This window comes from Hipposideros armiger, unplaced genomic scaffold (assembly GCF_001890085.2).
Source record: "Hipposideros armiger isolate ML-2016 unplaced genomic scaffold, ASM189008v1 scaffold_51, whole genome shotgun sequence".
Lineage (NCBI taxonomy): Eukaryota > Metazoa > Chordata > Mammalia > Chiroptera > Hipposideridae > Hipposideros > Hipposideros armiger.
The window spans coordinates 2,341,334-2,367,485 of NW_017731401.1; the positions used below are offsets into that span (position 1 = coordinate 2,341,334).

Sequence of the window (26,152 nt, forward strand, 5' to 3'; positions counted from 1 at the left end):
TCGGCAGTGGATTTACCTGCTCAAGTCTAGGGTACAACTTTTTGTTATCGCCAAATTTCCACTCTTCAAGTTTTCCTCTCCGTTAGAGATATCACTGTTTACTCCTGACCCATACACCTCTCAGGAGCCATCCATAACCTTCTCTTCTCTCATCTTTCATATTCAGTCCATAAGCAGGTTCTGTTAGCCCTGCTTCAAGCCACGTCCTAAATTTCACTATTTGCCAACCATTTCTAGCACTACCACCTTGTCCAAGCCACCATTATTCTTTATCTGTCCAACTGCCACAACCTCCTACCTGGCTTTTCTGCTTCTGCTATTGTCCCGTCTCATTTCAGAAGGGTCTCTAAAATATTCATCAGGTTATCTCACCCGCTCTGTAAAATGACCCACAACTTCAAATAGAATCTTAATTCTTTACCAAGGCACTTCATTACTGGGCCCCTTCCAACCTCTCCCCACCCCCATCTCCAAATCCAAATCAGATTCTCATCCCAACTCCCTAACATGCTGCAGCAAGAGCCTATTTTGCTCTTTCTCGAATCCATCATACTTATTATTTTGGCTCATGCCATTTCCACTGGCTGCTCCCTCGGCCCAGAATGCATGCTCTCCTCCCAGACTCTCACATGGCTGGTTCCTTCTGAGCCTTCAAACCTCGGCTCAAATGCTGCTTCCTTAGAGAACTATCCTATGAAAATAGTTCTGCTATTCCCTAGCTCCCATTCTGCTTTATTTTCCACAGAGCACTTACTAGTCTCCTTTTATATTTGTTAATTTAAAAATTAGCTTTCTGTACTGCTATAATACAAGCTGTATTAAGACAGGATTCTTTTTTTCCTTTTCTGTCTACCGTTGTACCTCCATTGCACAAAAGAGGAATCGGCCCACAGTAAACATTCAGCAAATATTTGTTGGGATAGTGTGATCTCTAGGTCTGAAGGCATGTCTGTAGTGATTGGTAAAGGTTTTTGGCTCTGTGAGGCAGCACTTTACTGTGTAAAGACAATTTTCTTAAATGGGAACTAGCACCAACCTCTAAAGCTCGCACAATTGTTAGCTACTGACAAGGGCTCCCTTCATGACCAAATTAAGTCAGGCTCTTTTGGGTCCTCTCCTTGACCAAGATTTGTCCTTGACTTAGTCCTTGGCCTGCTAGTCCTTAGCTTCTTGCTAAATCAATTTATTGTGAATCCCTCTACCTTTGAATATATAATCAAATTCCTCATCCCTCCACCCTTGATATCAAATCAAGTTCCTCTTAGTAATTTTCCATCCAATGACTCCCTCATCCTCACCTTGCCTGCTAGCTATACATTTCTGGCCGTCTTTCCTGTTTTTGGAGTTGAGTTCGATCTCTCTTCCCTAATGCAAGTCTTGATCTCTTTCACAATAGTCTCGAATAAAGTCTTCCTTATCCTTTTTAACAAGTGTCTGGTGTAATTCTCTTTAATACTAGAGACCAAAAAGTTACCTGCTGAGCTTGTATAAATCTATCTAATAAATTTTCATTGTTCCCCTCCAAATCTCCTTATGTTCTTGGCAGTGGAAAGGGTCAAAAGGAGGCTTTGCTTGTCTGTGTGACTGAAGAATATGGTTTCTCTAGCATTTAGGGGAAAGTCAGGAAGAATAAAGGCTACATGACTTCTTTTTATCACCTTTATAGAGGCTTTTACTTATTTATTTTGTCACCTTTATTTTCAACTGTTCTCGTGGTGATGTTTTAATGAATAATACAACAATGCTCAATTCAAAATGACACCCCAAATCTACTAAACAAAAACGTGTTTTGTATTTAAAGAAAAAAATAGCTTCCCTTCTGCCACATAACCCATATAATTCACACACAGTTCACTCCTGACTCTGCAACTGACTGCGATTCTATGATCATACCTGCAACATCAAACTCAATTTCCAAAGTGACCTTGCTCGTGATTGAAGAGTCTCGGAGGAGCTGATTGGCTTCCTCGAAGGTGCTATCTTCAGTTGGAATCCCATTAATGGCCATCACTCTGTCTCCAATCTGTAGCACCCCACATCTGCATTTAGAACCACACGTTAAGAGGTTGTAGCGAGAGTAAACAGTCATCAGTTGAAGTTGCCAAACTTGCTTTGCTTTATTCTTGCAAAATGAAAGAACCATTGGGTCTTGTTTAGTCAATGCTGTGGGAATCCTATTAGGTCAACAGCAATGTCTTGCATTCTTGCATCTCATGGCTACAAACGTGAGCAAGGGAATCTTGAAGTATCCCAGAGAAGTGATTAATAATTCAGCACCATGGTATTGTTATAATCTGATCTGCATCAATATATAGTAATGATGAATGTACATTCCCCCAAGGCAGAGAAATTATTAAAATGTGAACTTAGAGATTTTTAAATAGATTTTTTTCCCTTTTTAATTAATACAGCCTCTAATCCCTGACAGACAAAAGCCTGCTAGATAAAAGCATCTGTGCTCGTGATTCTTCTCAAAGCCGATCAAGAACATAAAATTTTATTGTCAGAACAGAGAGTTCATTACATCTTACATTTCCTGCATTGAGCGCTGTTCCATAATTTATTAGCTGTTCCAAGGATAGCCAGCCCAAGAAACGCAGAGCAGAAAAAGATGCTGGTGAAAGAAAGAGCCTCACCTCTCAGCTGGGCTGTCAGCTTCGATATAGGAAATCAGAGGTGGAGAAGACAGCGTCTCTGTGGCAAACACACTGCCCTGCAGCTGAATCCCAAATCCTGTGACAGGATCTGCCGTCAGTACAACTTCTGTGGTTTCAGTGTGAACAACCTGTCCAGCCAAGCCCACTGTGCTAGAGGCTAAAGACACTAGAGGGACAAACACAACACGGAATGACATTAGGTCGAAGCAAGTATCAGGAACACCAGCACTTCTGAAACTGACCACGTTTTTGAGAAGAACCTCACTGGCAATCGTGGAAGGTTCCACGTTGGTCGTCCAGAAAAAAGTTTAGCCAGAGCTGAACAAGATGAATGAATCTCCCCATATTGTCACATTTCAATCAGAATACCAGTGTAGCCTCCTTTCTCTACCAACCCCCGTGCCCCGCCCTCCATGTTGGAGACAGTTGTGGGAGCTGAAGGAAGAAGACTTGGGGGACAGGGTACTTGGGTTCTGGTCCCCGTTCTACCACTGAGCAACCAGCTGGGTGACCTTGGAGTAAGTCAATCTCTTTCCTGTCTAGGAATTAGTGGATTGGGCTAATGTTTTTTCCACGTTAGCCATCTGTGCCTGAGCTTTAAGCTTTTTTCAAACAATCTGACCCCCAGCTTGGAGGAAACAATCTAAGTCTGGCTCCTGGAGTGGTGAGGATGTGCTGGTCATCAATCTTCATCTAGCATTGGGTTGGCATGATGAAGTCATTTAAATGCTACATTCCTGCTACTCCCAAACGTGGTCTTGTTAGTCCTTGTTCTTTCCCACCAGGTCTCCAGCCTACCTTGTCATGTCTTATTTCATCCACTCCTCTGATACTCCTGTAAGCCCCCATGCACACATCTCTATCTTGTTTCCATCCCCATCCCAGGTTATGAAAGGGCTGCTCCACTCCTGGGTGCCTTTCTCTCAGCGTTGCCACTGGGACCTACGCCTCCTTTGCTTCCTGTAAGAGTTCTGTGCGCGGAGTCCCATTTAGACTGTCACTTCCCCCAAAAAAGGGCCTTCTGGTTCCCTTACTTTTTAATTAAAGCCTGATGACACCACATACCTCAAAACCCTCTCCAACCAGAAGCCATTTTCTTTCACTCTCCCTGCGTGGGGCAAGAAGGCTTTCTAAGACTTTTTGCTTATCATATGCAGTTCTTTCCCTCCCTCCCTCCCTCCGTCCCTCTGTTCCTTCCTTCCTTCCTTCCTTCTTTCCTCCCTCCCTTCCTCCCTTTACTTCAAACCACTCTTATTTAAAGTTGCATATCCTGTACTTACTTTTGCATTGTCTCATCTTCAAACCCATAGTTTTCTACTCTATATTTTCAATCCCTTCCCCTTTTTCCTCACTGACTTCAGGACTTGGCTCTTAATCTACCTCCTCCAATGTGTAGCCCTACCTTGTCCTCAGCGTTTTGACATCATGGTGATACTCTCAGGTGCTGGACTTATGGTTCTTCAGCTCGCTCAATGCTACTTACTAGCAATTCCAACCTACTTCAACTCTCTGCCAGCAGAGCTCTAAGCTGGGCTCCATCTTCCTTCAAAATGGACAGGGCTCCAAGATCTCAAGATCTGAATTCTCTTTGTTGATCACATATCCTTATTGGCCAACTCTCCCAGTTCCAATGATCTAATTTGCTCCTTGTTATGATGTCTAGTCCCATTTCTTCTCACTTGTCTCCTAGTAGAGTGGTTTTCAAACAATATTTTTAGCAACAGATTTCCCCTCCTTAAAATGAAGGCATATAAGGGATGCCTTTATATTTCAGATAAAAACAGAACTACTGCAGTTGAGGTAGGAATGGGAGCCCCCCAAGGCCTCCAGCCTCCTCCTCCTTCATGGGGGAACCTGGTGAATGTCGTTTGAAAACCGTCATCTTTATCCATTGTTGTTTACTAGCATCATTTCCCTCCATACTCTACCTGGACCCCTGGTGACCACTTCAATGATACATCTGCTAGTATCAGAGATCCTGAAACTGTGTGATTTTCTATACTGTAGTGCTCTGTACTTTTTTGGTAATGCCCCATCAACTCCACTGCTATTAATAAGTTGCTGAGTGGAATTAGAGCAAGTCATGACAAAGAAACATTATTTTCTATCATGCTCTAGAATCTGTTGCTGTGTAATATTTTGGCAACTTATTTGATTCCTCACAGGATGTCTCAGACATTTCTACCCTTATAATGGTCAAGCTTTACTTTTTACTTCATACAAGACTGAAAAGATCCAACCACTTGGCAAGAGATCCTTAAACAACATTTTTCTCAACCTTGGTTTCTCTGTATCATCACCTGTTTTCTCTTTCCTTTTCTCCTGTGTCAGGAGGATGTAACCTTTCCATTTCAAGGCTAACTCTTCTTTTTAGTATTTTTAATACTATCCCTTTTTACTCCTTCTGTGATTTTTGTGCCATAAAAATCTTGGTTGCTACTTTTTCCAACTTTCCTACTTGCTCTCCCAGCTTTCTGACTTCTCTCGATGATTTGCACTGATTCTGAAACTGCTTAAAATTTGGCTTGTCCCTTCACCCTTTACTGAAGCTACTCTCACTGATGACTTCCTGATTGCCAAAATCAATGACCTCATGTGCTGTAACCACTTTGCAGAAACTGGGTTTGGGAATTATCCTTTTCTTTCTGAAATTGCTCTCTTGGTTTCGATGAAGCTTGATTCTTAGTTACTTACTTTCTCAGCCCCTACCAATTCTTTTACCTTCTCTGCACTCCAAACACAGAGTTGCCCATTGTTCTGTCCTAAGACTTTTTTACTCTCATTCTTTCCTTCATTCACTTCCAATATTTCTAAAATATAACTTCTGCGTGTATCTTCTCAAATTTACCTCTTTCGTGTCTCTATAGTGACAAATTTCCTGACATGATGGATAGCTCAGCCACGGTGATGTCTCATGGATCACTCAAACTCAACACTTTCAAAACTGAGTCAAACACCTTCCCATTCTCAGGGCCACTACTATTTCTACGGGACCATCATGCGTATGGTCCTCAGGTTTGAAATCTCAAAGTAGCCTTTGACTCACAACTCAAATTCAGTTAAATTTGTATGAATCCTCCCTTCCATTCTTACTGTCAATGCCTTAATTCAGGCTTTCATTACTTTTTACATGAATTATTCTAATATACCTGTTTCTGGGTTCTCTCATGCCCAATGCTTTCTACATATTATGGCCAGATTAACTTTCTCTTCATGATGAGGCCCTGCTTTATCTACTCCCCTGGGGTAGACCCTCACCTCTGCTAGTCTAGATTACGATTTATAATTCCAAACAGTGTCCCTGCCTCTTGTCTTATGCTGACAGCATCCAAATTGTCGCCAGGGTGCTTCTCTAACATACAAAGGCCATCCCCCAGTTTAGACTCTTCCAGTGGTTCCTTATTTCCCATACAACATCATCTTCCTGTTTTAGCAGAGCACACAGAGCCCTTCATGGACTCATTATCTTCTGCCAATCCAGTCTCACGTTCTTCTGAGCTCCCATTATGTGCCATGTGCTCCAGCACTGCTTTCATACCTCTGTGTCCTCATATGTACCATGCCCTCTGTCCCTTTCATCCTTACTCTGGGTTTTCAATGTCCCTTTCCCTGCCCTAGGCACTTCCTTTTCTACATTTCCAGATTTCTAATACATGGCCTTATTCCAGCATTTATCAGGTTTTTATTTGCCTGCCTCTATCTCCACTTGACCTCAAGGTCTTTAAAGGTTGGGACTAGATCTTTTCATCGCTGAAATCCCAGTGCCTGGAACATTCAGTGAATGTTAAATAAGTGAGGAATGAATTCTATTTTGTGATGTCATCTGCATTTTCCTTTTTGGTACCAACATTTCATGCAGATTCTGCTAAGTTAAGGAACTAGAAGTTATCCTTCGAGATCCAAAGTCTTCACGGTGTAGATCTTTCCAGCACTGCAGCTGACATGGCAGAGGATGGTGAGGTACATCATTTGTCTAGAAGGAGTAAGGGAAAATCTACTTCTTCTAAAGAAGCACCACCATGTTCTGTCTCAGCAGGATTAATGGCAGTGAGATTAAAGCAGCCTGCAGGGGGGAGTGAAGGCAGCCTCCAACCCTAAGCTTTTCACAGGTGCTGCCTACAACTGCAAAGTCTGACGCGTGGACTATCACACTTTCTAGGTGCCTTTGTTGAGGTCAACTGTTCTTTGAATGCTCTCCAGATCATATGTTTTATGATGGTGGCACAACCACTAAAAGATACCATTTCCTGTCAATAAGGATCTGGGGAGTTGCATTTTTTTCTGTTAGTACTCAAAGCAGGCAGGATTACAATATCAGAACATCACCTATTTGGCAGATGACTTCCACTTCTAGGTGAAGCTCTTTGGACTAAAACAAGAATACTTTCTGTGAATCTTTCTATAGGTTCACATTAATATATATATTTTTCCATTGGAAATCTCTATCTGGTATAGATTTTTGAACTGCTTAATTGGAGTTCAAAACTGTTTTTGAAACTTTAGGTCAGCTGATTACCATTTCCACTAAGAAAGAATCAGAAGAAATGGACAATTTAATAGTAACAGGAGGAATTTGGTTAGATATAGTGAAGACCTTCTCAAAAGAGAGTCTTGCTATATTTCTTGGAACAGTTATAGAAGATGAAAATTTTTTTCTGTAGAAGGTTTTGAACACAGGAATAAGTACTAATTCACTGTGGGTATCGTTACATTTATAAGCTCTATCTAGAGGCAAGCTGAGGTGATAGAAATCATTAGGAAATTTAATTCAGGATTAAAATGTATTAAACATTGGCTTTATAATTATGTAAGGTTATAATTGATCTAATAAATATAGGATTATATTAAATAATCTAGGATTTTGCAATGAACTCTGAAAGTCCTCTGATGTCTTGGAATCTGTTCTTTGAAACAGTGAAATTTCATTTGAAATCGTGTGTACTGATTACTCAGAGGCATTAAAGCCTTGGACATTATTACCAGATATGAGAAAGATAAATTGTAGACTGAAAGATGAAGAGCCAGAGCAAAAACAACTCGTATTACTTGGAAGAGAAAAAGATGAGCTTGATTATCCGGCTTCATTAATGCGGTCAACTAGCAGGAGAATATAAAGGTGATTTATGAATTATAATCCTGTAGTGTAAAAATTTGTATAATGAATTCTCTCTCCAGTGGCAAATGCGCCTGCAAGGCGCAGGCTCTGGCCTGAGACGTGCCCATTACTATTCATTAGTGAGGATGGGATGATGTCACTACTGATGTGCTGTGTTTGAATACTACCAACTGGTGTGTGCCACGGTTGTGTTCAGGACTCGTATGTGCTCTGTGCTGTGCGCATTCACCTTTGGAGGGTTCTGTTCACAACCCTTGCGGAAATGCCCCAGGGTTTTTGTTAATTCTTATCTTTCCTAATGTACATTAGGGAGGAAAACCAAAGAGAGCTTTTTAACTCCTAAAGTTGAAAACTCAGCCAGATGTTTCCTTCATTGAGAAGGCGGTGAGTGAGGTTTACCGTCAGATATGAAAAGCATTGAAAAGGTAGAGAAAGCAAAGGACCGTAAAGATTTATGAATACACTATGGTTGTCACTTGTTCCTCTAACGTAAGACCTCTATCTCACTAAAGTGTTCCACATTTACAGTCGACCTGCTATGGACCCAACACATTGTGTATCATATGATCCACCTCAGGAGCACTGTGGGGACAGCCAGCAGCCCCCTTCTCCACATGGGGGCTGGTGGTGGTGGGAGGGCAGATTTTAAGCTATTTCCTGTGAGGGTCTCATGCATGGTCACTTATAAAAGCTTACCATTAGCTGCCTCTGTCTTCCTTTCTTTTTTCAGGGGTTGGTGGAAGGAATAAAAGTTGTTAGTTTTTTTAAATTCTTTTCCTTTTTTCAGTATTGCCCTCCCTAGTAGTAAGTGATGATGACAAAAGAGGCAGAGACCATTCTGGGAATGTGTTCTAACTTGTACTCCTTGCTGCAACTCAGGCAGAGTCCTACACTGGCTCCCCGTACAGGAGCGGGAAGCAGAACGCAGGGGCAGCCAGCCGGATCCACTGCTCAGTCATGCCGCCATCACAGGGGGTTTAAGGGGTCCTGGACAAAGACTTGGCCTCTGCAGCAGGAAAAGGGGCAGCTCAGGCTGTGGGGGAAAAGTCAGGAAGATTCCAGAAGAGGTGATGAGAGGGTTCCCGCTGTCACATGGCTCCGCAACCCTCCCAGGGTTTTGTGACACTCCTTAAAGCCTAGAGCTGGGGATACTCATCCTTGTCCTTGTGGAACAAACACAGCACTTTCCTGGTTTAACCCTTGTAACATGTTGTCACAGACTTCCTGTATTTACCCCTCTGGTCAATGGCACAGAATGTTTTAATATTTATATGAGAAGATTTTATTCTCTTCTGGCCACGTCCTTCCTTGATACTAGAAACATACGTGAGAATTCTTTTTGTTTTGCAGGCTCTGGCCTCAACTCATCACTCAGCAAAGAGACTTTTTATCATATTTGTGACTTTGCCATGATTCACCATCCATACAAATGGCACAGTTGCTATAGAAACATAAGTGTGAGAAAGGGGGCAGCAAATGGTGGCACGGAATAAAGACATAAATAAAGTGGTGGAAATAAACTGTGGTACAGTGAGAGTGGCAATAAAACTTTTATCATCAGTTGCTTGGGAAAACCTTTATCTAATGTGACCATTCCAAGCTTAAGCAAAACAAAATAAAATAAATAAATAAATAAATAAATAAATAAATAAATAAATAAATAACCAAATGGTCTTTTTTTTGTTTGTGATTTCTGTCTTTCTTTTCTTTTTTAATTTTTGGTCTTTTTGAAGTTGGGATAAAAGTTCATAGCTTTTTGAACCCAATTGTTTGATTAAAATATAAAATACATGATCTCCTGAGACATTTATAAACATTCTGGTAGGTATGTGGTCCACAATTGCCCCAGTGGCTGGTGTCTAATGCAAACACAAATAGCTATAAATTCCTTCCACCAGGTTAGTGTTTATATTTCTACTATGTTGGAAAATAATGTATTGCTTCAAGAGAGAATTTATGAGTTGGCTATGGGTGTTAGTGACTGTGTGGCCTCAGCTTTGTTTCCTACTACAAAATTCAAGATGTGTAAATATCAACCCGAGAAAAGCAAATATATGATCATTCATTTGTAGTCACTAACGTCCTTAATCAACATGACAAGTCTTACCTAACACAAATAAATGTTTAGCCACTGAAGCAGAAGTACAAACATTAATGAAATCATTGTAATTGCTCTTCCCTGCTGAGGGCTGTTAGCCTGTTTCTGTCAGTGGGAAGTTGCATGGGAAGCTATTATATCTTTAAAAAAATCATATATAAAATCCACCACAAACCCTGGAGGCATTTTGTGGAAGACTCAAGACCTATGTATTATGCCAAAGTGTAACCACTGTGAAAAATGCATGAATTTGAGAGTAATGTCTACAGAGTTTCACACATGACAATTATGATTCAGGCATAATAACAGCTAACCCTTAAACTATTTAAAACAGCTAACAATTAAATAGCACTTATAATTTACCAGGTTCTAGCATATATGTATAATTATAGTTCTAATTTCAGAATGTAGAGTATATTTCTTGCCCTGTATGTCCCTTTTGGTGGTAAGAATATATAAATATAGTATATATTCATTACTCATATAATCTTCACAATTACCCACTTAACTAACTTCTATAATTATCTCCATTTTTTAGCTAAGAAAACCAAATCATAGAGAGCTTAAGAAACTTGCTCAAAGTCCTACAGCTAGAAACTAATGATGCTAGGATGAGAGCTCAGGCAGCCTGATTCCAGACTCTGTGCGTGTATCCAGTTCACCATACCACCTTCAACTAGTTTCTTCCAAGAGTAAATCGTTTACTCAAGTGTCTGCTAAGAAATGTGAGATTCTAAGAAGCTCCTTGTTCTCATTTGGACTAAACTCAATCTTCTGTCTTCTTTCCTAATTTCAAATCTACTGTCATATACATATACTAAAGATGACAAATCTCCTTATATAATATTTGAAAAGATATGCAAGTCAAATCATAAAGACACCACAGTAGTGGCCCTCTCTTTTGCAATGGTTTTCTTTGTAGGGAAACCTTTAGGTTCCTGTAACATGAAGGGACCATTTGCCGGTGTGGCTGACAGCTAGTCTCCTACATTGATGGTGGCACCGGTGGGACTGGTGACACATAGATCTGCAAAGATGAATCTCTGGCAAATAAGTAGAGGAGCCACTAGGTTCAACCACCCCTTCTCACAAGGATATTCTCTCTTTACAACCAGCCTTGAAGTATCTGGGTTTGGCTTTATTTAGGAAACTTAAGGGTGTTCCTTATTTTATTCTCATGGTAAATAAAGGAAGAGACTCCATCTTCTCTGAGCTTCTATAAAGGGATCACAATCATGGCCACCAACAGGGATCTATAGGACAAAAGCCACTCAGACTCTAGACTCTGATTAGATCTGGTTGGAAAGATAGGTGTTCTCTTCCTCCAAAACTTATGTGATGATGATGAGAAATTAGGAACCCCAAGAGAAAAGAAAAAATTAGGAGTGATTTGTGTTTCTTCCCTGTTAACACATTCACGTGCCCTCTTTCCCCCTTATAGTACCACCAGCTATCCAGAAGCAAGTAGCCAATCACATCTTCCTAGTCTTGCTTAGTCTATGTTGTGCTTGGCTGTCCCATAGTTCCAAGAATCATAGTTGAAATTCCTAGACTTTAGGATGCTTGCTGTAAAGATGAATATCTTCCCAATCTGCCTATGGCTGGAGTGGGCCATGGAAATATATTAGAGCAGTGATTTTCAATGGGATAAGCTGTTGGGGAAGGTATTGGAATCTTGGTGAATGAGATATACAGTAATACCTTGGTTTGTGAGCATAATTCACTCCAGGAACAAACTACTCGTATTGCAAGACATTGCTCATTGACCACGTTAAAATGTATTAGAAATGCGTGCCCCTCTTGAAGAACACTCGCAAACCAAGTTACTCGCAATCCAAGGTTTTACTGTAGTTTGAAAGGCACGTTCAAGCTTATCACTGCTTTTTAGAGGGGGAAGGGACCTGAAATATAATTTAATATGACATTTATAATAATGTTAATTAAACAGATGCATGAGATTCTTCTATTTATCAAACAGGGGACATGGTTTTCAAAGAATTGCTTTAGAGAGAATAAGAAACTAAGAACAAAGATTTCATGTCCAAAGCTACCCAGATATAAGAAAGGAGTTTTAAAGGAAAAATCACATCTTTGGTTATTTTATTAGGTCAAAGGAGCAAGAAAAAGTTTCAAACAAAAAGTAGTGGGCAAAGGTACTATGAACTAACTAATTCAGCCTGAACCTGTGTTCCCTGTAATCATTATCATATAGGTAACTGATATAATTTCAATGGGCTTTGGCACAGAGCTGTAGCTACTTAGCATTTACCTGATCATGTAGGCTCTGTAAGCATTCTTCCCATAGGCTTCTGTGTATCAAAGACTCTAACCTGCCCACATATTCTCTCCAGGCCAAAACGAACGACATTGGCCACCATTTCACTTACGTGAGCTTTTGAAGTCTTTCTTTTTCAGCCTCCTCCTCATCATGGTTCCACGTGGGCTAGTAGAGTAGAGGCTTCGAGGTAAAGTCCCCATGTTCAGGGAACTCAGGCTGTACGCGCTCATGGAGGTAGGAGAGAAGGATGAAGACACCAAAGCTGCTGTAAGAGAGTGAAGACTTGGCACAGAGCATTCTCAGGTGGGGTGTGGGCCTGCCACACTCGCCAACCAGTAACAATCCAGAAAGACACACATGATGCACAGCAATGGCTAGTAAGTACCCCAGCCAGACAGAGACCAGGCTGCAGAAACCACGGAGACAGCGATTTAGAGTCTGAGTTACCAGAGCCTACAAACGCCTGAGAAGGAGCATGACCCTCATAGGCACAATGCAACCCAGAGAAGCTCTAGGAGTTTTGCTTTACACAAAAAACACAACAAACAAAAAAACAAAAACAACTCCAAACTTTAAAACAGTTTTCTCCATAAACAACACAATACATCAAATACATCACCTCATTTTCATAGATATTTTCTGGCATGAATTTCACAAGTGATTCCATGTACACACGGAAGATCTGAGAACATTGTACTCTGTATAAGATTCTGAATTGTTACTTCCCGACCACACATAAAGAAAGCATTCTGAACATTTACATCCTTCCCTAACACAAATGCTTTCTGATGGAAAAGAAAAAGACTTCGGAGATGTCAGAAATGATAAGTTGCTATTACAGAAAAAAGCACACCACACCCAGGAAGCCAAATACAGTAATATGAATTAGATGAGGAAGGGGGGAGAAAGCTATAATTTAAATAAAAGACAAGGAGGAGAAAGCCTGGAACATTACGAGGGCTGCTCGGAGGAGGTGCTTTCGGGAATGTCAGGGCTGGTACTCTGCAATGGTCAGGGTGGTGCATATTATAGTGATGGTACGTGTGAAGGCTGCAGTGGTTGCTGGCCAAGGAATCCCAGGGAAGTTGCCTGTCGCTCCTCTGAATTTTCACTGCCCATATGAAGTGATGATGGGAAATAAGAAAAACAAACAAACAAACAAACAAACAAACAAAGAGCCAAAAAAGAGGAAAAGGTAACTGAATTGCACAACTAAAAAGTGTTAACAAAAAAATGAAAGCTGCTTGCAAAAAAAAATAAATAAATAAAAGAAGGAAATCTTACTGGTTTTGCCCTTTTCTCAGTGGTCAGCAAAACAGATGATTAACATCAGGGATGGAAACTTTCATCTTCCCAAGAATAATGCATGTCTTTCCACCGCCCACTTTCCCCCCCTTTTAGGATGCCTACTGAATCAATTTCTAATCTCCCTCTGTGCTTTACATCAGAGATTAAAAACATTTTTTAAAACTTAAAAGTCAACCCCATAAAGATTTATGACACGTGATTAGTAACTAAAGATTTGCAAATCTTGGCTAGTTAGTAGCACTTGTTTTGAGAAAAAGAAAAGAAGAAACAATAAATCACATGGGCTCATGATTCAAGTGGTTTACTGGTCACACATCACAACTTACTGCTCTGACATTTTAATTACACTACAATCCATCACTTGGATTTGATTTTCCTCAACAATAAACCACTCTACTCATCTATCAATATCAGAATCTTGTCTGTATCCTAATAAGGAAAAGATAAAAAGTCTCAACATATTTAATAGATATTTTTTTGTATTTTTGAAAGAATGTATTTACATTTGAAAGAAATAGCTCATTCTTAATATATTTCACATTTTTATATTTCCTTAAGATGCCATAACATTTTAATAAAGTTTATTTTAAAACTTTGGCATCATCTTTATTGTTTTTTTTTAATTTTTTTTTAGCTGCGCCATCCTGCCACCTGTTGGCAGTTGAGCGGCAGCTCAGCTCGGGCTGGGAATCGAACCACTGTTGCTTAGAGCTTGCACTCTTGAGCAAGCTCCTCACCAACCGAGCCACTCAGCCAGCCCTATTTTTTTTTAAATGTATACTGTGTTCCCATTCTAATTTCAGTATGGTTTAAATTTGATTTTCTACCCAGTATTCTAAAGTGGGTATCTTATATTAGATATGTAAATATCTAATGACCAATATTATGTTTGTTACTGTCTGATATGAAATTTTTTATCTAACAACCTTTAAGAGTTAAAAATAACATATGAACTTATATCTCCTACTCTACTGTTAGATGCCTTACATGTGAGTTACTTAACAGTATTTACTCATGTAGGGAGGTCAAATACTCTGTAAGTATTTAAAGGAGGGTCATTTAGATACGGGCTTGTTTTTCCATCTGTGATATCAGCTTCATTGGCCGCTTTATAACCTTTCTGGAATGAGACCGTACATGGAACAAAAGCACTAGCATAGACAGATCACTGTGGGCTGAGGCTGACCTTAGTTTCCATATGGTTCCAGCCCTTCCTCTCTATATGACCTTGGCCAGTTACTCAGCCTCTCTAAGCCTCAGTTTCCTCATATGTCAAATGGAGATCATGAAAGCATCTATCCCACAGGATGACTATGAGAATTATGCATACAGGAGCATAGCATGGTGTTGGGACACAGAATAAAACCAAATGTGCTATTATTAATAATACTGACTCTGCCTACTTTCTATCTACTTGCAAAAAAATTTTCTTTTGAAGGAAATAGATGTATTTATTGGGTTGTCGGAAAAGTCATGATGCATTTTTTGTATGTTTTTCGTTGCAAAAATGCATCATGACTTTTCCGACAATCCAACATATTTTCTCTCACTCAACACATTGAACACTTACGTTTAGAGAATGTCTCAGAAATCTGCAGGATACTTTCATAGCCACCATGATTTTGTAGGCCTAGACCTTCTGGAAACCTTCTACTCCACTGCTGTTTCTACTTTGGCGTCCATACCCTTCAACACTGTTTTAGTTTCAAGCCACCATCTCTTTGGCCTAGACCACTGCCACACCTTCAGACCTGCCTTCCTGATTCGTCTCCTACATACCTACCTTTGGGTATCCACAATACACTTAGGGTGATCTTTTAAACATGTAAGTTAGATTATGTCACTCTTATTTAAGCTTCTTCAATGGGTTACAATTACCAAGGGACTCAAATGTGACCCCTACTTATCTCTCCAGCTTCATCCTTGTTACTCTCCCCATCACTGACTTTTTCAGCCACACTGGTCTTATGTTTGTTCTTAACACAAGCCAGGTTCCTTCCTGCCTCAGAGCATTTGCACTTGCTATTCTTTCTGCCTCTAATATTCTTCCCCCAGTTGTTTGCATGGCTGGCTCCCTTTCATCGTTCAGGCCTCAGCTCAGGTGCCAGCTCCTCAGAGAAGTTGTTGGACCTTCCTGGCTGAAGTAGCTGCCGTCTCCCACACATCCCGTTGCTGTTTTATATTCTTCATAGCACTTACTACTGTCTGAAATGGCTTTATTTATTTGATATATCTTCAGTGTTTGTCTCTTTATACTAGAATTTCATGAGAATAGGAATCTACTTTGCTGTCTTTCTCACCAGGTGTATTGCAGCAACCTGAACAGTGCCTAGCACATAATGAGTGATAGATGAATGAATGAATGAATGAATGAATGAATGAATGAATAGGACTATCACCCAGAGTGGCCATGTCCACACTGCAGCAGCATTTTCCTTGTGATAAAGAGTGTTGTAAAGTGAGTTTCTAATGGATTCTCTTCCACCATCCTCCTTTTACTTTGGGGTATACAAGAAGTCTTTTTATAGCAAGATGCCATCATTGCTGGGTCTGGCTAATCTACACCCACAGCCACTACTGCATTCTTAACAAAGTACTGTCTGTGTTTCAAATGAACTATAGTGAGTAGACTTCAGAACTGTACACTTACTTTTTGATCCAGTTCTTTATGGGGTGCTTTTAAAATTACTGGGCATTTTTTGGGGAACTGTCAAGCCCAATTATTAAATTGATAAGGAAGATACTCTCGATCACCTATTGGGTGCCCAGCATGATGACAATTATTGCAGGCAGGTGAAATGTAGGTCATTATCCCCTTTACCTTGACTTTGAAGTATCATTGAGGATTAAGTCTTCATACATGTGAAATTATTGAGACAAAAATGATATAAAAATAATGCACAAAATTACATGCCATGAATAACGAATGTAAAGGGTGTTCAACAAATAATGTAAGCTGGAGAGGACAGCTACTGCCTATTTTTGGAATGTGCACTCCAAATCTATTCTGTTTTATCATGGTGTACTTGATACTCACCTATTAGGCAGGTATTTCAGCAGTTTAAAAATAAGATGTTACATTTTTGGCACATTCTTTCATTTTGTAAAGAACATTCATATACATTCTCCCATTTATTGGTCCCCAAAACAATAGCCACCTTTTACTGAGTATTTGCTATATAGCAAACAATGGGCTATGTGCTTTTTCACGAACTATCTGCAATAATGTTCTCAATATACCTAAGAGGTAGGTATAATAATGCTCATTACACAGATGAAGAAACTGAGGCATAGAAAAGTTGCATAACTTGTTTAAGGTCCCAAGTGGTGGAACCACAGTTGAAGCTCTGGAAGTACAATTCTAGAGGCTGTGGCCTCAGCCACCACAATACACTGCCTCTTCCTATGCGTGTTCCTAAGTCTTTTGTTACAGGTAAATTAAGCCTCCAGTTAAAATATAATGCTTTTCCCATCATTCCATGGTGGTATCACTGCTGAAGTCTTAAGATGCATCTGGCATGGAGGGTACTTTTCTTAGTTCTCCTCTCTAATTGTACCCTCTTACCCTGTGCAGGATGCCTGAGGGTGCATGCCACAGCGACTCAGGTGGGTACTCCTGGTGCTCACAAAGGGAAGTCCTCCTGATGCTGAATGTATCAGACCTCATGACCGTGCTCACATTTTCTATTCCAAAGTCTCCATTTCCTTTAGTTATGATTATGTCTCCTCTTAAAGACCTCAGTGGCGACAACTTCTAAGCTAATTTAAAACTCATTCTTGTTGGCTTTTTAAATACCACTATTCCCCAGCAAAAGGCACAGTTAATCTCTTATTCCTAGTTGATGCCCATTTCTATATTTCATGAAAACACTGGGGTGAATGCTTTGATGCTAAGCAAAATTTGGGAAATGTATTTCTATCTACCCATGAGATGAGAGACAGGCTCAGGCATCAGAAATCTTGGAAAATATAACCAGAACTTTCTTATGGGAAAAGTATAAAATTATGTAAGACAACTCTCCACTACATACAAAAGTGGAAGCTTGAGAATTATAAACACCATTTTTTTTTTGCATTTTTCCCTTCTTAACTGTGATTTAATTATGTTTTGGAGCCAACATTTATTTCCTCTTAGAAATGCAAGTCTGATTTTAATGTAATAGGTAGGGAGATGTTGGCATGCTAGGTAAGGTAGATGGTGAAAAATTTTCAGCAAAAGTGGATGATGGGGTCAGAAGTTAGAATTACTTAAATGATCAGTCCCCTGAAAAAACATACATGACATCACTCAACATTTTCCACAGTGGAGAAAAAAAATCTGTTCTTAGTCTCCATACATTTTAGTATATAAATTCATGTTCTCAGACTGTTTTGGCAGGTCAAGATACTTATTATTTCATGAGTTGGAAATTATTTGAACTATTTATAATTTGTATACAGGGCAAATGAAAAGCAGAGAAATGAGGTTGCTAAAGACATGTTTAAAGGGTCTGTTAGACATTTCTGATTCACTGACACCAGAGTTTACTAAGAAAAATCTCATGCTGAGAAAGCAGCGCAGTGTGCACTCTTATACCTACTGTGCTTCGCATCCAATGATGACTTCAGATTAATTTAGAAGAAACTTACAGTTCTAGAAATCTCTCCTCTTAGCCAGTGTGAGGGCAGGCAGGGCCCAAGGGGCCTCTGACGGAGTGGTGTACATGGTCATGCTCTGCACCCTCCTGGTGCTCTTTATCGTTTCTATTCATATGAAGCAGAATTTCTTTTCAAAACCTGCCTATGCTGCATCATTTCTCTACCCCAAAGTGTAAAATTAAAATCTGATAAAAGTAATGCTATACTAGAGATTTTCATTAGTTCCAGGGCTCTCTAAGCTCCATTTAATTAAAAAAGGCTGCATCCAGCTAACTCATTCAGTATGGAAATGATCTGGTGCCTCTTTTTTTTTTTTTTTCCAAACTGTGGAAAAGTGCAGTGTGTTTTAGAAGGTGAGAGACAACATACTACAAATGACCTCCTCATAAGCAAAATTTCAATTCCAAAAAAAATTGTTCTCTGTCTCTCAACGTACAGAGATGTATGGGCACTTTGTCAGCACTAGTGGGGCTTCAAGGCTTTGATTTCAAGGAATAAAAAAAGAGGGCCCTTGGCTGAAGAGAAAGGAGGGAGGAGGAGTTGGAAGAAAGACCCCACTGGAGAATCTTTCGCATTTGATTTTGGGCTCAAAGTACATTTTCTTACACCAGGTTTTGTTTACAGATGCCGAGGTGGCTGGTATGTAAACAGTAAACACATCTGTGAGCTTCAAGATAATAACAGCGGAGGCTCCCTCAGCTGACATTTGCTGTACAATAAACGTAGTCAAATATTTTGATTCTCTCAGGAAAGATATTTGGTCAGAAAGGTTGTTCTCCACCCTAAGAAATACACTACTCTGGCAAACAGGCAAAATATAGAAAAAGTCAATTCTTTATACAACTGTCCTCCCCCCCCCCCGCTCCCAAATATTTAAAGGGTCTGCTATTAATGCCAACTTTATAACTATTTAAAACAAGTGAAAGTTTTACTATTTGCTCTCATTATCCTTCAAGTAGAGTGGAAATTCAATATGAATAACAGGAAGTCAAATTATTTTCCTTCTTTCCACCCTCAATTTACACCAAAGCCTTTTTTTTTTTAATATCAAATAATACTAGCCTGAAAATTCTCTGAAACACTCTCAATGTTTCTTTCCTCAATTTGGGGGTTTCCAGTTCATGGCAATGGGCTTGGAAAAGGGGCTTTGGAAGATGAAGCAGAGCAAACAAAGATCATCTGTTGTTTTGAAAAGAAAGGATAAAGGCAGGATGAACCCCTTTTTGTGTTCTAATTCTGCCGGAGGAAGCAACGACTGCAAGAAGGCGGGTTTATCCAGACAGAGCCTCTCACCGTGGTCAGGGCCCTTCAGAGCCAGGCGGGTCTGATGATGAGGAAGGATTTCCAGCTTCACCTGGTCGGTGGTGTTCGCCAGGAACTGGGTGGCTTCTGCGAGCGTGCAGTACTCCATGCTGGTGCCATCGACAGACAGGATGTGGTCTCCCACGTGCAGCGCGCCACATCTACGGGAGGGACAAACGCTCAGTGGGACCAAGGGCCTTCTCTTTGGAATACGACTTCCATGTCCTTCACAGTTAACATTGCACACAGTTTTCATGGACTTAAAAAAAAGGAAATGTGAGTGTTACAGGAAACACCGTGTGTCAAATGTTAAGTATTTATGTACAGGAATGCAAAAACCTTGTAGAAAATACAGAAACGTTCAAGGAAATGTTTTTCTCTCGTCCTTTGTGGAAAAAAAAAAAGAAAAAGAAAAAGAAAAGTTATTTTGGGGTGATGGTGCCGAAAGTTGAGGGAAGTAAGCAGGAGGAGGGGGAAGAAGAACAGGACAAATGTTTCCCTTTAATTTGTTTGTGTGAGTTTTCCTCCTAGGTGTTTATATTTGTAAATATAAGTTGGTGCATAGTCAGGAGGTCAAGATGTGACTGACGGAGTTGGAATAGGATCATTGACAACTATTTTATGTGTGAATGGGAGTAACTTGGGGGGAGATTCAGCTAAAACTGTCTCAGAGACCTTTCACATAAGCTCCCAGATCACCGGTTATTATTGTTCTATTTTGTTATTCTGGAGTTAAATTTATTAGTACAAAGCTCTGGATGATGATGGAAATTATGCAGGAGTCAAATGGGTAACAAAACGCGGCCTGCGTGGTGAGAGAAGTGGGGAATCTGGGGGTGGGGAGGGCTAGCTGCTACATCTTGCTGAGCTCAAGAGACTGACTACTACTGGATGAGTTGAGAAAAGCAAACAGAGCAACCAGCATCCCCGACGTACCAGTCAAGTGGACAGCTCCTTAAACTGGTTACCCGCTGCGGAATGGGAAAAAAACAGAGGGAGAAAATTAAAGCATCCTGCACCATTGAACCGGAGAACGTCCCTGGATCAATGGCGGTCACAGTTAAGGACTGAATGTAGGGTAAGACCACAGTGGAGCTTAGACTGACCCCTACAGAGGTTGCTGCAGGTTGCTGATCCCAGCTGGAGGTTTACCAGGCGTGGCGAGGGCATATGAAGAAGGGGCTGGAGACATGCCGGGCAGACTGGGCATTCGAGTAGATCTAAAAATTTCCACAGTGAGAGTAGTCTACTTCTCAAGGCAAAAGCATTTCAAGTCATCCCTGCCATCTGAAAATAGAATTCCACATGGATGCACTTGAAGTGCTTCAGCTATGGGAGGTGGGGGTTTTCCTATCAGGAGCCATAAAATAATTTATTAGGTGATGAGGTCATTTTTTGTTGTTGTTTTTTTTCGTTTGTTTTGTTTTTTAATTCTTTTATTCCCCCTTCTATCTTGTAAGTCTAAAATATTGATTAGGAAAAAGGACTTCAGTTTTTACTGTCATAGAAAATGAATGATGTTTTTAGGGACCCAAGAAGATTGTGAAACCCTAAGATAAACGTTCTAGAACAGTAAAAGCTTTCTTTAAAGATTGCATAATCTTAAAAAATATTGTTTTATTTATTTAAGAAAAAAGGAATTTTATGGAGGCAGGAATTAATTGTTAACAATTCAGGAAAATCCATGACTTCTCTGCATGGAACCCAATAAAGATCTGCTTAGCTACCCTACACCAAGAACAGCCTACTACCCTAGGACACCATAGGGAAATTTGCTCAGTGGTTTGATCTTTTATTTTCTATTTCTAAAGGCCACACCAAACATCTGGATGAGGTGACATTATATCACTGGGTGATAAGGTAAGTGATATTTTAAGCCCTAGGACAGTAACTTGTTTTCTAATTGAAACTTGTATATAAATTGGCAGGAGAGCTGTATTTTTATTGTGTGTGTACATGTGTGTATGCATGTATATATGTGTATGTATTATGTGTGTGTATATATAAACATATACAAGTATATATGTGTGTGTGTTTAACACACATGCCGTTTTGAAAAGTTCACACTTCCTTGACACTCACCTGTCTGCAATACTTGCAGATTTGATTTTGTCTATGACAATGACCTGTTTGTTACAGCACATCGAGGTAGTTAGGGCAACCCCAAGGCTGGCACCAGGAGTTTTGGCAACTTCAACTAGCAGTGGCCCGGATGCTGTTGCCACAGAATCTATAGAAGAAGAAATTTCAGAAAACAAAACAAAACAAATAAGCAAATAGACACAGATAAAAACTGAGGAATGTTCAGTAAATACTGATCTATTGATACTATCCCTGAAACTTAGATTTCCCTCCATATATTATAACATCCCCACAGCCAGTGGTAACTTCTTAGGGCATCTCTTAGGACACCTGTTCTACCCAGATTGTGTTCAGCAATATGGGCACAGGTTTATCTCTTTAATTAAATTTTAAGTTTCACATCACGTGGGATGTCTATTTATCTTTACTCGCTCTACGTCACTTGGTACAGTGCCCAGCACATACTAGGTCTCTCAATAAACATTTTTAAAATTAATTAATTCAATAAACATCTTAGCACCTACTATGGATGGTTGGATGGATGGCTGGAAGAAAGGAAGAACGGGAGGGAGGGAAAGAGGAGGGGAGAAGAAGAATGGAAGGAAGGAAGGAAGGAAGGAAGGAAGGAAGGAAGGAAGGAAGGAAGGATGAATGGATGGATGATGTTGCTAATTAGCCAAATAGCAATACGCACACTAAGTTGAATTTGTAAATCCATTGAGTCTTTCCTTATTCTGGACCTGATTTAGGGTCCCCTCTTCCTCACATGCTTTACTTTTGCTTTGGAACACTCTTTGTTCCTTCAATTCCTACGACCTGTGGGGGTTCAGTGTAAGAATAAGTTCTTCTGGGAAACCTCTCCTGATTCCTGGTTGGGTGAGATGCCTTTTTCGTGTGTGTGTGCCCACAGTCTGCTATATTCCTGCGATTGCAGCACACACGTCACTGTCTCATAATGACCAGTTTGGATTACATGCCTCTGTTGTTTGTTGGACTGTAGGCTTGCCGTGAGGGCAGAGACTATGTCCTGTTGACCACAGCATCTTGAGTGCCTGGGATAACGATTGGCACACAGGAGATGTGCAATACGTAGTTGCTGAATGAATCCATGAACAAATGAGAAAACTCACGAAATTGCTTAAAGCTCAGAAGAGGCTGGGGTCATATAGGAAAGAGCCCTGGACATAGAATTAAAACACCCGCATTTATTTCTTCTTTTCACAATACGTTGGTCATGGTACCTTAGGCAAGTTACTAAAACTTTCTAAGTCTTCTTACTTACCTATAAAATGGTATTTTTTCCTCAGTGATTTTTACAGTGAAATCAATGTGCAGTTGAACATTTTGTAATTTGCAAAGTGCTATATAGAATGCTATTATTATTGATCTATTATGACCTCAAGCCTTTGAATCACCTCATTTTTTCAAGGCTGTATATTGCTCTGTAATCTTTTTCTGATTTTCTACTGTTCTGGCATTTCCAACTACATTAATACAACTTTTTCTTTCTGCAAGTATACTTTTATCACCAAGGCATCATGCAGATATAGTGAACTAGGAAATCTGTATTCTTAGTGCTGACGCTCAGGCCATATGCACTGACTCATAAAGCTGAGAGTTCCACGGGAGAGCCATTTTCAGTTCGAGATTAAACAACATATTTCTTAAATAAGGTAAAGAGAAAACATTCATGCCAGCAACATTCATATTTCAGTGCTAATGGTTCTTGTATGTGCTATGTCTCCTACATGATTGGTGATATTGAAATAATGTATTCCTAACAAAGGTTAAGGTCTATATGTGTATCTCTTTCTGTCAATTCCAGGGCGGAGTCCCAATAATAGCTGGGAGGAGCCAAAGGTCTTAGTCTACTAAGAGGACTGCAGTTTTATGGCTGTAATTTTCCTATTATATTATTACTAACTTCCCAGAGTTTGTTCTCAACCTACCTCTACAGTGGCTGCCACTCTCTGGTTTTACTCACCTTACTGTTTTAACTTCCCTGATCTAGGGCCACGGACAATATCCTAGCTTCCATTCTTCCTTCTCCCCCACTTCCTGTTTTGTTTCTATCCAGTGCCTCACTTGGTCTTGGTGCTGCCTAGGTCCTGCTTCACTCTCACCCAGAGGTGTACAGTCAGTGGTCCCAGGGGCTATATGCCCTGGTGCTCCTCATCTGCCTCCACTGAGAACCCCTGGAAGGAATTCTGGCCAGTTCCTGCAGCCCATTTTAGCTGTCCTTCCTTCACTAGGGTAGGTGGTTCTGCCTACCTTTCAACTCTAATAGTCAGTTCTGACCCAAGTGCACGTGATCTGATGTCTCTCGCTTCATCCTGAAGTCTGTTGTCCTTCTCTTCCTTGAGCATGCTCCTTAGCAACCTCTCCTCATGCTCAGGTAGAACCTCACATGAACTCTGGCCTTGCAGAATGTTTTCTCGCACTATCTTTATAGAACTTTAGAAGCACTAATTTCAGAAGCACTCATTTCCTAAATCAATTCCCATATACTTGTTGGATTTTGATAGATAGGCTTGTGAGATGACAATCACTTATATTCTTCCACATGGTTTCCTCATGTCTGAAGATAAATTTGTTTGTCTTAGCAGATAAAAGTAATAAAGTTTCTGTGTTATTTATTAATCTAATCTCTTACAAATGACAGAATAGTTGTTCCTCAGTATCCCATCTTCCCTTCTCTCTTCAGTAATAAGCTTCCTAAGTTTGAGCTGAGCAAGTGGCTGCCCAGCTAAGGACAACATTTCCCAACCTTCTTTGCAGTGAGGTGCAGCCATGTGACTAAGTTCCAGCCAATGGGAAGTGAGATGTGACCTGTTCCGGATGTGCTCTTAAAAAGAATGGCTGTGGGCTGACCGAGTGGCTCAGTTGGTTAAGAGCTCACTCAAGAGTGCAAGCTCTGAGCAACAGGGTCTCCGGTTCAGTTCCCAGCCTGAGCTGAGCTGCCGCTGAGCTGCCAACAGGTGGCATGATGGCTCAGCTAAAAAAAAAAAAATTGCTGTGCCCCCTCTACCTCATTTGCCACTTCCTGCTGTAGCAGTGTGGGCCAGAATTGATCAGCCAGCTACAACCATGCAGACAAGGTCATGGAGCCACAACATAGAGGAAACAAGTTCCTGAAAGCATAGCTCCAGAGATTGTTTTATCTCCCGAGGAATAAACAAAAGTCCTGCATCTTAAAGCCATGAAGAGATATGAATGCTCTGGGTGCTTGGGGGAAGACATTGTCTGGCCCTAGAAAAATCTACCAGGTTGGTTTATCTGCAGAGGATTCTAAGCAAACCATGTTCACTGGCAGCTGAAGAGAACCATGGAGTAAATATGCTTATTTAAGTCAGGGTCCTAGCAAGAATCATATGGTACATTCAAATTAGGATAACTTGAGGAGTGTTTAATAAAGGAATTACTTAGGAAGGTATAGATAGGTTATAGGAAAATCATAAGGAATAATTTAACACTCTGGGGCCGGAAGCAACAGGGTACCATACCCTCCTAAGCCCAGAGAGGCAAAGGATAGAGCTGTTAGTGGAATCAGGATTCAGAAAAGGGCTTTGTGGAACGGGCTACCTGCCAGGAGCTGGGATCTTTAATCAAAGTATGCAGCCAGCCCCAGTGAATCCATAGAGAGGAAGCCAGAGAATAACACCCGGCATCATTGTTCTGCCTTCCCCTGATCTCCTGCCATGATTTCCTATTAACTAAACCCAAATGGAGCCAGATGGCACGAGAGCCCATAGTGCAGGCCATACAGGTCATGGCACAGAAGCATGGGGAAGGGTGGGGAGTGGCCCTGGAGGTAAAAAGAAGGATGTCCTTATTTGTATATATCTTTACTCAAATTCTTTCCACAAACATCTAGAGGTTGCTTGCTTTAAATAAAATATGTAATAAAAGGAAATAATATGGAAGAAGAAAAAAGAGCCTATAAAGGGTTAATAGAGAATTGAAAAAAAATAACTCAGAACTACAGGTAAATCCACAGAGACAGAAAGTAGATTAGTAGTTGCCAGGGGTTGAGGGCAAAGGAGAATAGGGAGTTACTACTTCAGTTTTGGAACCAGACAGAAGTGGTGGTTGCAGAACATTGTAAACGTACTAAGTGATACTGACCTGTACACTTTAAGGTGGCTAATTATATGTTATGTGGATTCAGCTTCAATTAATAAAGTATGACTCTGAACTTCTGGAAACCAGGACAATAAAGGAAACATGGTCAAATGTGCAGCTGTGACTGCTGGAAAGGGGCAAGTCTAGTAGTCCCTGCAGTGTGGATGAAGATTCTTCTAGCAGAGAGTTCTTAAAGATATCTCTCCCATGAGTTTTATATATAGACAGTGCTAAATGATATCATGGGTTACTGTCTCAACACACTTTTATAATAGGATACAGAGGTGGTTTCCGATGGCTGTTCTTTTATCAAAGTTGAGGCATAAGATTAAAGAGCAAATTCATGATGTTTGTCTCCATAATGGGACAAACTAATATGACGGTCAACTTGATCTAAAGACAGATCCTAGGATAGACAGGCTGGATGTCTTTCTGGGGATCTTTCCTAGACAGCAATCCTTTCCCTCACTTAGGTTTTCAACAGAAGCTGGATATTAGACAACTTAAAAGGGTCCTCCGTGATGAGACCCTGGTATGCTGGTATTTTATAT

The 26,152-nt window shown here is 40.4% G+C and overlaps 1 protein-coding gene across 10 annotated transcripts in view; it reads right to left on the minus strand.

The window, feature by feature from the left end:
- The window catches only part of GRIP1 (glutamate receptor interacting protein 1), a 397,622-nt gene that overhangs the window by 75,547 nt on the left and 295,923 nt on the right, over window positions 1-26,152 (minus strand). For 4 of the 10 annotated variants that reach the window (XM_019640586.1, XM_019640577.1, XM_019640575.1 and 1 more), the window contains exons 8-13: window positions 21,480-21,627; window positions 19,389-19,558; window positions 13,105-13,260; window positions 12,259-12,414; window positions 2,637-2,823; window positions 1,894-2,039 (exon numbers count right to left, since the gene is read on the minus strand). In XM_019640586.1, coding sequence (XP_019496131.1) covers window positions 1,894-2,039; window positions 2,637-2,823; window positions 12,259-12,414; window positions 13,105-13,260; window positions 19,389-19,558; window positions 21,480-21,627 — 963 coding nt within the window. The remainder of the gene's footprint in view (window positions 1-1,893; window positions 2,040-2,636; window positions 2,824-12,258; window positions 12,415-13,104; window positions 13,261-19,388; window positions 19,559-21,479; window positions 21,628-26,152) is intronic. The other 6 variants (XM_019640581.1, XM_019640579.1, XM_019640585.1 and 3 more) reach the window with 3 other exon arrangements.